We start from the raw sequence: 15,729 nt of genomic DNA on the forward strand, positions 1-15,729 counted from the left end.
ACTTTGGACAAATATAACAGTGTGTGCATTGAACACATTGATGAAGGTAGAGCAGTAGATGTAATGTACATGGATTTCAGCAAGGCATTTGATAAGCTACCCCATGCAAGGCTTATTAAGAAAGTAGGGAGGCATGGGATCCAAGGGGACCTTGCTCTGTGGATCCAAGACTGGCTTGCCCACAGAAGGCAAAGAGTGGTTTTCGATGGGTCATATTCTGCATGGAGGTCAGTGACCAGTGGTGTGCCTCAGGGATCTGTTCTGGGGCCCCTTCCCTTCATGATTTTTATAACTGACCTAGATGAGGAAGTGGAGGGATAGGTTAGTAAATTTACTGATGATACAAAGGATGGGGGTGTTGTGGATAGTGTGGAGACAGTCAGAGGGTACAGTGGAACATCGATAGAATGCAAAACTGGGCTGAGAAGTGGCAGATGGAATTCAACCCAGATAAGTGGGAGGTGGTTCATTGTGGAAGGTCAAATATGATGGCAGAATATAGTATTAATGGTAAAACTCCTGGCAGTGTGGAGGATCAGAGGGATCTTGAGGTCTAATCCATAGGACATCCAAAGCTGCTGTGTGGTTAAGAAGGCATACGGTGCATTGGCCTTCATTAACTGTCGGATTGAGTTCAAGGGCTGAGAGGTAATGTCACAGCTATGTAAGACCCTGGTGAGACCCCACTTGGTACTGTGCTCAGTTCTGGTCGCCTCACTATAGGAAGGATGTGGAAACCATAGAAAGGGTGCAAAGGAGATCTACAAGGATGTTGCCTGGATTGGGAAGCATACCTTATGAGAATATGTCGGGTGAACTTGGCCTTTTCTCCTTGGAGTGACAGAGGATGAGAGGTGACCTGACTGAGGTGTATAAGATGATGAGAGGCATTGATCGTGTGGATAGTCAGGGGCTTTTTCCCAGGGCTGAAATGGCTAACACGAGAGGACACAGTTTTAAGGTGCTCGGAAGTAGGTACAGAGGAGATATCGGGGTAAGTTTTTTTACGCAGACAGTGGTGAGTGCATGGAATGGGCTGCCAGCGATGGTGGTGGAGGTGGATACGATAGGGTCTTTTAAGAGACTCCTGGATAGATACATGGCGCTCAGATAAATAGAGGGTGATGGGTAACTCTAGGTAATTTCTGAGTAAGTCCATGTTTGGCACAGCATTGTGGGCCAAAGGACCTGTATTGTACTGTAGGTTTTCTATGTTTCTATGATTTATACAATGCTCCAAGTGTGGCCTCTCGCCAATAACTTATACAATTGCAACATGATATCCCCGCCTCCGCACCCGACACCCTGACTGATGAAGGCCAGCATGCTAAACACCTTCTTCACCACTCTGTCTACTTGCATGGCTGCTTTCAGCGAACTATGCACTTGAACTCCGATGTCTGTTCTGCAATACTCATTAGTGCCCTTCCATTTGCTGTATAGGCCCTATTTAAATTGTACTGTACTTAAATTCTGTAGATGGCAAAAAACTTACAGCTATTCATAACTTTCACCGACATTCTCTCTCAACTTTCCCTTCAGTGGTTCAGGAATCCAATGCCAAACCCGTCTCTGCAGCCCCTCTATTAATAGAAATCCTTTCCAAAACAGATGGGTCAAAAATGCAAGCACTAGTACTAGGCTTACACCGGCACAAAGAAGTTTCAGACTGATTTGCCTGTACCTATTTTATACACTTTGCTATGTATGTAATGAGTACAATGACTTCTTCAGTCATTCTACTCACTAAACGTTGTCCTGATTGCAAATACAACAGCAAAAACTGGTATATTGTTTACCGGTGTGGTAAAATATTGGATAAGCAGCTTGTTTAAAGGATTCCAATCATCTCCCTCTCTGGCCTGTTGTTTATGGACATCTATTCTCTACATAGTAATGACGTTACTCCTTATAAAATGGCAGCGGACAATGCTCACCATCAAATAGTAGTTCAGTTTTTTTTGGCACATATTATTTTGAGGTTGAAAAATCAATTGAGCTATTTTTGGATTAACAGAAGCCATCCTTTGTGTTGCCAAATTACTCTGAAGTTCAATACATTGCCTTGTTATTCTGCCACTGACTATCAGATACAATTTGAAAATCTTAATAAACTTAATTAAGCCTCTTGTAAATTACAATCACTAAAGGTTAAATATTATAGTTATTCAATTATGAGCCTCACTTCAGCCAATCTGTCGGCCAGAGCTTTCACCATTATGCTGCAGTAGTCATCGCCCTCCTTTTCATACTGTTTGCTCAGCAACTCAGCACCAAAGCATGCAACCGCAAACATGCCGATGTAATCTGGCACATCCGAGTCCCTGGGTGCAATGAAGTCGGAAATACAGCAGTACTTTTCTGTACTAAAGGAATCTTTTTCTGCCTGGAGAACATACAAAACAGTATGTGCATTTATTGGCAAACACATCATGTACAACAATCATGAAAATAATATTTCTCCACCAGAAATAGAACTGTCTACAGGACTGAAGACCTGTTGAAAATTCTGTATCCACCCACTGTAATTGGAAAACTGTTCACAACACAATGTTTATCCAATGCTTCCTCTCTATTAATGCATTGTTTTATACTTTCAAACATCCAGATTGCCATTACTCCATTTCAATTTTTGCCAAGTCCAAGTAATAAACAGTTTAATATTTTGTACAAATACTCCTATTCTCCTTAGGCTTGAAGCATAAGGATCTGTCTTGAAACTGGACTTTTTTTAGATCGCATCCTTGATTGCACCATGTAATTATTAATAAACTATTAAAATGTAACCGGAACCAAATGGCATCCATCCTCAGCAACTAATGCCTAAGCTTAGTGTGAAGTGAGATATGAACAAAAAGCCTCTCCCCACAACTTCCTGTTCAGAAACTGGAATATGACCTGATGAAATATACATAAAAATAAACTAGATCTAAAAACTAACTGTTGTATAGGCAAATAGACACTAGAGTTTTAAAGATTAAAAAATATTAGAAGCTTCAATAGAACATTACCTTCCAAATACAAGCCTAACATTTCAAAGGCAGAGGCCAATTTTTATCTTCTCTGGGTAAACCAGCGACAAAACTGGGTAAGTTCTCAGCTACTGTAGCCCAAATAAGGAATTGCATTTAAATGTACCAGGTCTGTATGCCTTTGTACCAAACAGGGGAAGTGTTTTTAATTGAGAAACTGGAGGAGTTATTTTCAACTGTAACGATAAAGTCATACCTGTTGTCGTAAACCATAAAACTTTGCCACAGGTTCACCTTTGCGAGGGAAATTATCCTCTTTAAACAAGTATATGTCATCCCCAACACTCTGAGCTGGCCAGAACCCAATAATTCCTCTGGCCTTCAACTTCTTCTCTTCAATCAGTTTGTTCATCATATTCTGTGCATCTTGAAAAAGCTTCTTGGCTTCTTCACCTATGGGTTACCAGGTTATATTATAGTTATTGGGTACATTTAAAATGGAGATTGATAGGTTACTGATTAGTAAGCGTGTCAAACGTTACGGGGAGAAGGCAAGAGAATGGAGTTAAGAGGGATAATCAACTATGGTTGAATAGCACAGCAGACTCAATGAGCTGAATGATCCAACTCTGCTTCCACGTCTGAAATTCTATGAGAAGCTTAGAGTTCTGAGGCAGGGTGCAAGTCAGACATCACATTTCCTTATCTGTGTCTGACAGCCTTTGGTCTAATCTTGACAATGCCTGTAATGACTAGTGGATTCAAGAAAATCAAAATCAGAATTAAAAAGAAAAATCACAAAGGTTAAGGCCCTTCTTTGGTTGGGGTTGACCATGATTATTACATCTTAGCTGTCTACGTGATATGCAAGTCAGGGCAGTACGATATGGAGACCAAGCTGTTGCTCATGCAGCGGGCTCCCCCTCTCCACAGCTGATGAATCCAAAGGAACACCACCAGCGGTGTCACAGGAGTTGCCAGTCTGCAATGAACTCAACACAGGACAGCCTTACGGACCCCAGCTCTGGATTCTTCCTCAGGGTTTACTCCCGAAGCCTACCCCTTGAGTGAGTATAGTCACGAGGCAGTCAAGGTTTGCAATCAGAGTTTTTCTTCTCCTAGATGAGATGCCAACCATGGCTGACGAGCCCCATCTGCATAAAGCTACTGGTTTTAAGGTGCCAGTAACTCGCCTTTGTCCCTTCTCCTGGCAGTAAAAACAGTTCTCCCAGGCTTAGTTGCCAAGCCACATGTGAAGGCCAGGAGCTACAGTTAGCCGTCAGAGGCAATTTGAGATACACATAAACAACAGGAATTCTGCAGATGCTGGAAATTCAAGCAACACACATCAAAGTTGCTGGTGAACGCAGCAGGCCAAGCAGCATCTATAGGAAGAGGCGCAGTCGACGTTTCAGGCCGAGACCCTTCGTCAGGACATGATTGGGAGCATTTAATAGATAGTGGGAGCTTATCCCCATTACCAGTCCTGGCTATAACAACCTTAAGTAACCAGACTGAGGTTACCTTTCGTATTATTAACACAGATTGGTATGGCCTTCAAACTGCCCAACTAACAGCCATCCAAACACACCACCACACAAGACAATTAAATATTAAAGAAATATGAAGAATGCAACTTTAATATCAAGTCCTAATTAATTTGAAGAGTCACTTAATTGGTACTAACCCACTGTTTTGTCATTAAAGATTTTAGGAAATCCCCGATTTGGGTACTTTCCTTTCAGTTGCCAAATATCGAAGAAAGGTTTCCAATCAATGTAGCTTGTCAGTCTCCGTAGGTCATACTCATTAAAGGATTGGGTGCCAATGAACATTGGCTTTACTGCAAAAGAACAAAGTGATTATAATTACTTTAAGAGGGCCAACAACTGCAAGATTTATAAAATTTGAATCGCCATATATTAACATCTGTTCTCCACCAGTCTCTTATTAACGAACATTCACAACACACTAGCTGGTACTGTCAAACATATTTATGTAAAACCACCCACACATATATCATCTCCTCAGTAAGAATACACAACATCCTTGTACCCATGTGTTATACACATGAAAGAGCTCTCAGCTAAGCACAACCAGCTGGCAAGGGAAGACTGCAAGAGCATCCACTTTCAAACTTTGGTTTTGGTGATGGGAGGCGTCTGGGAGCAGGGAAGTAGAAAAATGAGTTAAGAGACATACTGAACAAACCATTTCTTAGTTTCAGCAGGAATGACCTGTGGGTCATTATGCCCAAATTCTGTTACTGACCTGGTTTAGGACAGGAGAGCCAGTCGATGTGAAATGCTCGCTTCCTGGCTTGCTCTAAAGTTAGGTATTTTCTCTCCTGAAAACGGTTAAGATTTCTGATCAGTAAACAGGCAACCCGTCCACAACACTGACTAAATGAATGCAACTGCATCCTTGGATCAGAATTGTCACTTGTGAGAATGCAAAAATGAGATGAGAGAAAGGAACGGTTGCTTGGTTCGTCAGCTTGCTCTTTCATCAGGCAATGTGTAATAGTTTTAATTTGGACTCATCCTGAGTTACTTTCAGTCTGAAAGAATTTCTTATAGAGCCATATTGCAGAAACGGGCCCTTCAGTTCACCTCAAATACCCACCTATACTGATCTCATCTACCATCATTAGGTCTGTAGCCTGCTATGTCTTACTGATTTAAGTCCTCATCTAGAAACTGAAATGCTGAGAGTCTTTGCCTCTATCACTTTAGAAACACATAAAACCAACAGCACAATACAATGCTGTGCCAAACATGGACTTACTTAGAAATTACCTCGGGTTACCCATCGCCCTCTATTTCTCTGAGCTCCATGTACCTATCTTGGAGTCACTTAAAAGACCCTATTGTATCCACTTCCACCACCATTGCCGGCAGCCCACTCCACACACTCACCACTCCCTGCGTAAAAACTTACCCCTGACGTCTCCTCTGTACCTACTTCCAAGCACCTTAAAACTGTATCCTCTCGTGTTAGCCATTTCAGCCCTGGGAAAAAGCCTCTGACTATCCACATGATCAATGCCTCTCACCATCTTATACACCTCTATCAGGTTACCTCTCATTCTACGTCGCTCCAAGGAAAAAAGGCCTAGTTCACTCAACCTTCTCATGCAGGAATTCCAAATAACAACCACCCTTGGGGTTAAAAATAAATCTTTCTTGTATCTGTTCTAAACTTCTTACTTCTCATCTTAAACCCATCTCTACTGGTTACAAACACTTCTACTATGGGGGCGGGGGAGAAGTTTAGCATTGCCTATCCTATCTGTGCCTCTCCATAAGTGTACCTCTGTAAGATCAACTCCCTCCTCTATCAGCCTTCTTCATCCCATGGAAAACAACACACAGGAACCTTGTAAAATGCCTTAGACTATATCAAATTTATACATATGCTTAATTGCATCTTCAATATATAAAAAAAACTCATTCAAAGTAGTCAAACAAGATCACCCACCAACAATGCCTTTTAATCTTTTGCCATTGATTTCTATTATCCATGTCATAAGTCTCACTGGGGTTGTAGTGACTTAGCTTATCCTTGCTATCCTTCTTGGAAAAAAAGAAACTACATTTGTTGTCCTCCAGTCTTCTGGCACCTCAGCATTGGCCCCAGTTATCACCACTCTCACTTCTCATAAGTACATCAGATACATCTCATCAGGCCCTGGGGATTTATCCACTGCGACATCTAATGCCTCCCTCTGTAGTTCATTCTGTCAGTGATATCCCCCCTTTTATTCTTAATCTTTGCCCATACAGCATCATTTGAAGAGTATTCCAGATATCCTACTGCATTACTCCAAGGACTAGACTCCTTAATCATTGCAATGCATTATGAAGACAGGATGAGAGAACTCGGCCTTTTTTCCTTGGAGCGACAGAGGGTGAGAGGTAACCTGATAGAGGTGTATAAAATGATGAGAGGCATTGATCTTGTGGATAGTTAGAGGCTTTTTCCCAGGGCTGAAATGGTTGCCACAAGAGGACACAGGTTTAAGGTGCTGGGGAGTAGGTACAGAGATGTCAGGGGTAGGGAATGGGCTGCCGGCAACGGTGATGGAGACAGATACGATAGGGTCTTTTAAGAGACTTTTGGATAGGTACATGAAGCTTAGAAAAATAGAGGGCTATGGGCAAGCCTAGTAATTTCTAAGGTAGGGACATGTTCGGCACAACTTGGTGAGCCAAAGGGCCTGTATTGTGCTGTAGGTTTTCTATGTTTCAATGCCACTTCCTCTTTTATATCCTCACTCATCACAACTAAAGATTCCATACTGTGGAACAGGAGTTGCCAGCTCTGCACTTCCTTCAACTTTGTCTCCTGATAGCTGCAAGACTGTAAATCAGTATCTCAAGTTACTGGTCAGTTTCCTTTGCATTAACATTGATGCAATCTTGTTCACCCGTCCTCTCACATGTCTTTATCAGCCATGTTGGCTGTACCTACTGCACTGACCTCGCTTTCCTTCTATACTTGATCGTAATCTACTCTGTGTCCTATTTGCCTGCCAAATGAGTTTAAAACCTCCCCGGTACACGAGATTGGACCCAATCCAGTGCAGCTGCAACCCATCCTGTTTGTTCACATCCCACCAACCCCAGAAAAGAGTGCAATGATCCAAAAATCTAAAGCCTTCCCCTCCTACAATATTCATTTAGTCACACATTATTCTGATTTATCTTCACACTCCTATTCTCAGCAGCCATTGGCACCAGAAGTAATCCAGAGATTACTCCTTTACAGGTCTTGCTTGTTAACCTACTAACAGAACCCCATCCCTTTGTATACCTACGTAATGACACTGCTGTCCCCGTTCAGAATACACTGCGGCTACACTGTGACATCTGACTCTGGCATCAGTGTTTGGGGCAGGGTGGGGGGTGAGGAAGTGCCACAGACCAATTGAGAATCTCCTTGACAACCACAGCAATGTCTGTCTGCTCCCTCTACAATGAAGAATATTCCATGCTCTCATTAATCTACTTTTCCCCCCATCTAAAATTTTAATTCATATACCCTAACACCTATACTATCCAATCGGAACAGTTTTCTTTCTCAGAAAACACTCTTCACTCCTCCCCTTTATCCTCCCCTTTCAGAGATGCAGTTGCCAGCTGTCCTTAAGTATCTAATTAAATTTCATTCAATATTCATAATACTCACCATTAAATACTCATAATAATTATGTCGAATCTCTTCATATTCTTCAGTTACTTCCTCAAAGTAGTCATCTTTGAGGTCATCGTCTAGAAGTTGAGAGCACTATAATACAAAAAAAAAGTATAATAAGAACCACGAGCTAAAACATATTGAACTATGAAGTTTAGTGAAGAATAGAAGTTACACAAATTCTATGACAATTAAACCATTCTAAAAAAAAAGGTGAATTCCAAATATTTCTACCCAGGCTCTTTGTTTTGGACACCAGATGGAAAAAGAAATTGTTTCTGTAACCTTTGTGTTTAAGAAAGCAATGACTAAGGGGACTCCAATGACTCAAGAAGCTCCATCTCCACTTTCCCAGGGCCATCAGCGTTGTCTGAGGCTCATGTTTAACTATAATGCTAAAACAATTAGATGCTATTTCAAAATGGTCAGGGCCAGGGCATGATAATACACATGTTGAGTCTGGTCAGAATTTTTTGAGGCCATCCACTTTGGAAATGTTACTAAGTCACAGAAGGTGGCCATTCAACCAATCAGCTCCATGCCAGTTCCCAACAAAGCAATACCATGCCTTGATACCCACTCTTCCATTCTCCCCTACAGCCCCTGCACATAGTGTCTCCCATATACCCATCAACTTCCCCTTTGACCCTTTTGCCACTTACCCACACTAATGGGTACTTTTACAGCAGCCAATTATCTACCAATACAACCATGGAATTATGGGAAGATAAAATTGGTCTGCTTAGTACTTTAACAATGATGGATAAAATCATCAGTTTGCCAGGATCCTGATTGAAGTGCAAATTCCCTTACAAGAATGCATGTTCTTGTATATCTTTGCAATATCAACAAGTTTGTGAACTTGCACAGAAACTGGTAATCATGTAGAGTTGTAAGAGTAGCCATTCCCTCAATATATTACAAAAAGGAATGGTGACAATAAAAACTTAAAATGAACAACATAACAAAAAACAAGGAATAAAATCTCTACATTATCAGGTACAAGACAGATGCAAGGACAAGCTGATAAGAAGACTTACCACAACAACACTTCTAGAAGCATCTAGAACATGAATTGCTGGTGCATTGTACTTTGGTGCAATTTTGACAGCTGTGTGTGTTCTGGAAAAAGGTATAGCAATTTAGGTTTAATTAAATGTAAACCAGATCAAGTGATAGCAAACTAAGACATTTATTCATTATGATAAAGCAGCAAGAACCAACGTTACACAGATCAGGAAGATTCTATACAACTTTTTAAAGAAAGGACAGAAAAGGTGGTGGCATTATGAATAATGAGCAAGGTTGTTTGAGACTACAGTAAGGTATAGATCAGAAGGGAAGTCGGGCAGAGCACTGGCAGATGAAATTTAATCTCAGCAAGTGAGAGGTAATGCATTTTGGACTGTTACATATTGGTGGGGCACTAAAGCATACTGACGAAATAGGGAATTTTAGGGTTCAAGATCCCCGAAAATTGCAACACAGGTAGACAGGAAGGTGAAGGAGTATAGCATGCTTGCCTTTACAGGACAGGGTGCAGAATGAAAAACTGAAGATTTTTTTTCTGTCCGGCACAGGGCACCAAATTAAAATTAGCCACTCAGTTTAGAAATTCTGGAATTTTAGAAAACATTTGTTATGCCACATTGGCATTTTGTGTTCAGTTCTGGTTGCCTTACTAAAAGAATGATGTGATTGTGCAGAGGAAATATTACCTTGGATATCACCTTGATTGGAGTGCTTTTGTTATGAGGTGAGATAGGCTGGCCATGTTTTCCCAGGAGCAAACAAGACTCTATTAATGCTTCTAAGAAGCACAAATAGAGGAGATACAATCTTTTTTCCCCATGGTAATGGTATCAAAAACAAGAGGGCATGGGACTAAGACAAGAGGAAGGAGTTTTAAAGGGGATCTGAGAGGAAAGTTGTTACAGAAAGTGGTTAATATATAGAACTCCACAACAGAAGAGGAGGTGAAGTCAGAAACAATTGTTACGTGTATGAATTGTTTAGACAAACACATCCATCTAAGGCACCGAAGAACATGGACCTAAAGCATTCTAATGGGTTTAGTGTACATGAGCAAAACAGTTAGCATTGTAATGGTGGGCCGAAGGGCCAATTTTGTACTGTAAAATTGTACATTGGAACAAAATATAGAGGTTGCAGAGACAGTTCAGAGACTGTTGTTGACTGACACAGAAAAAATAATGAACAGCAGTATCTAAAAGGCAGCCATAAATCATCACTCATTTCTCAATTGCAGCAACATTGCACAGGCACATGAAAGAAATCACCTCATGACAAACACTTTACAGAGCTGTGTTAAAAACTACTCTTGAATTTTATCAAATGTGAAGTAATAGCATCTTTAACTTATTTATATATACATGTCTGTTCTTTATGGACTTTAATCCCACCTTAAAGTGAATGTGAACATGTCAGACAAGTTCACTGTAAGAATAATTATTCTTAGCTCTTCTGAAGAATTTAAATTTGTTATTCAATTTACCAAGTTCCTCTATTTTAACCCTCTCCCAGAGTTGTATGTGAAAGGGACAAACAGATTTTCCCTCAGATTATTAGGATATCACTAGGTATGAGGTGTATTGTCTTCTCTAAGCTGTTTTTACCTCGTTATTATTAAGCATTTTACAAATATTACAAAACAATGAATGCCTATGAATTTTTTTTAAGGCAAGTACAGTAAATCTGGAGCCAAATGACTCATGCATAAAATGCTAAGCTGTCACTCCAATGCTACATAATGGACATGCCAAATTTGGAATAAGGTGTTACATTCAGACCATCAGGTGGACATATTGTCACACATATACTGAGGAATGTGAGGGGAAATCCACATCTTTTTCTTCCTTGTTGCTGAAAAGACACATATACCAGTGCTGTAAAGAATACAGATTGAAATGATAATGTAAAACCAAAATAGTCCACTCTGAATCTTTGGCATGAGGATGTCTAACAAAGAAAATCTGGATGAAATGCTGCACCACCTAACAGAGACACATATCAGTTGGTTAAAGTTCTCATGTACCAGTCAATGACCATGAGGTCCAGGGTACGCTTAAAAGTTATTAAGAAGCAGTTCTTTACACAGGATGATGAAACTAAACTCGTAGATTATGTGTTGAAGTTTATAGGAAATGCACTGAGGAGCTGACATAGTAAGATGACATCTTAAGATCCTCAGCAAGCAATGAAACTGCAAGACAACCTGTTTCAAAGTTCCCTCTAACCCTCAGTAAGTTTTTGAAGAAAGTTGCAACTCTGATAACAAGAAGAATGAAATATGTAACAGCTGTAATATAAAATTTGTTTAGTCTGAGTTGAAGACTGGTATGATAAACCTGAAAGGGAAAATGATGAATCCATGTTCTGACTAGTTAATTAGACAGAACATAGAACAGTGGAGCGCACGACATTATACCAAACTAATTAAATTAGTAATCAACTGCCCAACTAATCCCTTCTGCCTACACAATGTCCATATCATTCTATTTTCCACACTCAAATGCTTACCTAGCAGCCTCTTGAATACCACTATTATACTTGCCTTGTCCACCACCCCTGGCAGCACATTCCAGGCTCCCAACACACAGCACAGAAAACTTGTCCCACACAGTGCTTGGTGATGAAACATATCAACTCCTGCCTGAGAAGTGACTTGCATCCAGTCCAGTTTGCTTATCATCACAAAAGGTCCAAGCAGATCCCACTTCATTGGTTCTTCACTCAACCCTGGAACATCTGGACAGTGAAGATGCATACACAAGGATGCTCTTCATTGACTACAGCCCAGCATTCAATTCTATCATCCCCTTAAACTAGTCAATAAGTTTCAAGACCTTGGCCTCAGTACCTACTTGTGCAACTGGATCCTCAACTTCCTCACTTGCAGACTTCAGTCAGTTATGATTGGCTGCAACACCTCCTCCACAACCACCGTCAGCACAAGGCTGTGTGCTTGGTCCCCTGCTCTATTCACTTTACACTTATGGCTATGTAGGATGAGCTTAGGCCAATACCATATTTAAGTTCGCTGACAACGTCGTCATTGGCTGAATCAAAGGTGATGACGAAACAGCATAGAAGAGGGAGACTGAAAATCTGGCTGAGTGGTGCCACAACAACACCTACCACTTAGTATCAGCAAAACCAAGGAGTTGATTATTGACTATAGGAGGAGGAAATCGGAGGTCCATAAGCCAGAGGGGTCAGAGGTTGAGAGGGTCAGAAACTTTAAATTCCTCAGTGTTATCATTTCAGGGGATCTTTCCTGGGTCCCACAGGTAAGTGCCATTACTAAGAATGAATGGAAGCCTACTTTCTTAGAAGTTTGTGAAGATTTGGCATGTCATCTATAACTCTGGCAAACTTCTATAGATATGTGGTGGACAGAATATTGACTGGCTGCATCACAGCCTGGTATGGAAACACCAAAGCCCTTGAACGGAAAAGCCTACAAAGTGTAGTGGATACAGCCCAGTCCATCACAGGTAAAGCCCTCTCTACCACTGAACATATCTACATGGAGCACTGTCGCAGGAAAGCAGCATCCATCATCAGGGACATCCTGTCACCCAGCTTCTCGCTGGAGCCTCAGGACTCACACCACCAGGTTCAGGAACAGTTATTACCCCTCAACCATCAGGCTCTTGAACGTGTGGGCAACTTCAGTCGCCCCATCACTGAACTGTTCCCACGACCACTTTCAAGGACTCGTCATCTGATGTTCTTGATATTTATTCCTTTTTTTATTTTTGTGTTTGCACAGTTTGTTGTCTCTTGCTCATTGGTATTTCTCCATCTTGATGGGTGCAGCCTTTTATTGATTCCATTGTGTTTACTATGACTGCACACAAGAAAATGAATCTCATCGATGCATTTGGTGACATATATGTACTTTGATAATAAATTTACTTTGAGCATTTCCTTTGAACCTATCCCCTCTCACCTTAAATGCATGTCCTCTGGCACTAGTTCAACCTTGGAAAAAAAACTACCGGCTCTCTATCTATGCCTCTGATAATCTTAGAAGCTTTTATCAGATCTCCCCCTCACCGTCCACCACTCTAAAGAAAACAACCCAAGTTTATCCCACTTGCCCCGTAATCCAAGTAGCATTCTGGTAAATCTTTTATGCAGCCTTGAATTGAATGAATGAATTGAATTGACTTTATTTCTTACATTCTTCACATACGTGAGGAGCAAAAATCTTTATGTTACATCTCTATCTAAATGTGCCATGTGCAATCATAGTAATTTATAATAAATAAAACAGACAATGTAATATAGAGTACACTCAAATCAGTGTGAGTTCATCAGTCTGATGGCCTGGTGGAAGAAGCTGTCCTGGAGCCTGTTGGTCCTGGCTTTTATGCTGTCGTACTGCTTCCTGAATGGTAGCAACAGGAATAGATTGTGGTTGAGATGACTTGGGTCCCCAGTGATCCTATGGGCCCTTTTCACACACCTGTCCTTATAAATGTCCTGAATCATGGGAAGGTCACAACTACAGATGCGCTGGGCTGTCCGCACCACTCTCTGCAGAGTCCTGTGATTGAGGGACGTACAGTTCCCAGACCAGGCAATGATGCAGCCAATCAGGATACTCTCAATTGTCCCCCTGCAGAAAGTTCTTAAGAACTTTCAAAGCACCGACATCTTTCCTTATAATGGGACAACCATAACTGAATATCTTACAGTACACTGTAAATATATAGTACCATAATACCACGGACTACGATAGAGAAATGAATAAATATGAATAAACTGTACTCAGGCTTCCTGCCGGAAACAGGTTGAAAGCCCGAGAGGATTTTATTCGTCATATACGGCAGGAAAGCATAAATCCTTTTTAAACTAAATAAATACATACTTTGAGGTTGTTGCTCCACCTATTAGCAAAGGCATTTTCAAACCTATCCGTTCCATTTCTTTAGCAACGTGTATCATTTCATCCAAAGATGGTGTGATAAGACCAGACAGGCCAATAATGTCTGCCGAAAAGAAAATACATTCAGAATTCTACTCTAAAAACTAAAATTACAATATCAAATGGCTGAACTCCATGGACGGTCCAGAGCCCCGCTTCGAAAGGAAGTGGTTTGGGCATGGGGCTAGCAACCCTATCCTGTAAATCCCAGTGCTACAGATGCCAACAGAACTCCAAAAATCTCAAGGACTTTGGCCAGCTGCTGTTCGTGGCTTATGGGATGATGGGCTTAAGAAAGTAAGGTCAATGTTGTGTATTAAAATCTTTATCTCAATCATAGCTGTAGAAAAGCTGGTGAACATCATGGAATGACAGAAAAAAAAACAGTTCTAAAGCTATTTTTAAAAACTGATTGAGTGAACATTTCTAAAATTGATATTTATGTTTAAAAATATACTGGTGGCAATTTAGTCCTGCACACTTGCAAGGATACTGTTGAATGCTCTTAGATAAACTTCAGGATTATCTTTCTTGCCCAGTGCACACTGTGCCCAGAACAGAGGAAACAAAAATACAGGAAAACAAGCAACACAAATAATTCTTTGAAAAATTTCCATGTATCATAACTACTGGTGTTCATCTCTTAGAGCCAAGATGCTAATGTAAACAGGAGGGTTGCATACACAGAATGCTGGAGGAACTCAGCGGGTCAGGTAGCATCTATCTACATCAACAGTTTATTCATTTCCATAGATTCTGCCTGACCTGCTGAGTTCCTCCAGCACTTTTTGTGTTACTCTGCATTTCCAGCGTCTCTTGTATTTAGCAGTCCTGATGCAGGGCCTTGACCTTCAACATCGATGATTCCTTTCCTTTCCTCCACTAATGCTGCTACAGTACCTGCAGTCTCTTTTGTCTTCATACTAATATATTTACCTGCTTTATTGTCGATAGCAGTTTGGAGTATTTTATCACATGGAGTCATAACACCCAAGTCAATTACTCTGAAATTAAAATAAAAATATGAAAATTAATTCAAAGATTTAGTGAGCTGTAGAATCCATGTTCAACTTTAGGGAGTGAGGTTTACAGATTTTTGGAGAATACAAACATCACTGGCAAAGCCAAGGTTTATTGCCCACTCTACTTGCCCTCAAGGAGCAGATAACAAGTCACCTATCTGAACTGTTAATAGTCATTCTGCTGAAAATATTATCATAATGCTGTTGGGTTCCAAGTTCCAGCAATAATGGACGGCAAAACAGCGTGTGGACCAGAGGAAAACCTACAATGACTTGGTGATGTCTTATTCTTCTTCTTCTGCCCACACCTTTCCTGGTGGCAGAGATTGCATCCCAACGCAGAACTGATATCAGAACTTATGGACTCACTTTCAGGGACTCAACAACTCATGTACTTGATGTTTATTGCTTATTTATTTTGTTTTTTTTTCTTTTTTGTATTTGCACAACTTGTTGTCTTTAGCACATTGGTTGTTTGTCTGTTTTCATTGTGTGTAGTTTTGTGTTTCTTTGTATTTGCTATGAATGCCTGCAAGAAAATTAATGGTGATATATATGTACTTTGATAATAAATTTACTTTGA

General features: G+C 40.6%; 1 protein-coding gene across 3 annotated transcripts in view; it reads right to left on the reverse strand.

Annotated features, from left to right (window-relative positions):
* Positions 1–15,729, reverse strand: part of mtr (5-methyltetrahydrofolate-homocysteine methyltransferase) — an 80,796-nt gene that overhangs the window by 6,448 nt on the left and 58,619 nt on the right. For all 3 annotated transcript variants that reach the window (XM_063055579.1, XM_063055580.1, XM_063055581.1), the window contains 8 exons: positions 15,061–15,128; positions 14,068–14,188; positions 9,209–9,290; positions 8,163–8,261; positions 5,244–5,319; positions 4,660–4,815; positions 3,229–3,425; positions 2,186–2,386 (listed from right to left, as the gene is read on the reverse strand). In XM_063055579.1, the coding sequence (XP_062911649.1) occupies positions 2,186–2,386; positions 3,229–3,425; positions 4,660–4,815; positions 5,244–5,319; positions 8,163–8,261; positions 9,209–9,290; positions 14,068–14,188; positions 15,061–15,128 (1,000 nt within the window). The remainder of the gene's footprint in view (positions 1–2,185; positions 2,387–3,228; positions 3,426–4,659; positions 4,816–5,243; positions 5,320–8,162; positions 8,262–9,208; positions 9,291–14,067; positions 14,189–15,060; positions 15,129–15,729) is intronic.

The sequence above is a fragment of the Mobula hypostoma genome, chromosome 8 (assembly GCF_963921235.1).
Source record: "Mobula hypostoma chromosome 8, sMobHyp1.1, whole genome shotgun sequence".
Lineage (NCBI taxonomy): Eukaryota > Metazoa > Chordata > Chondrichthyes > Myliobatiformes > Myliobatidae > Mobula > Mobula hypostoma.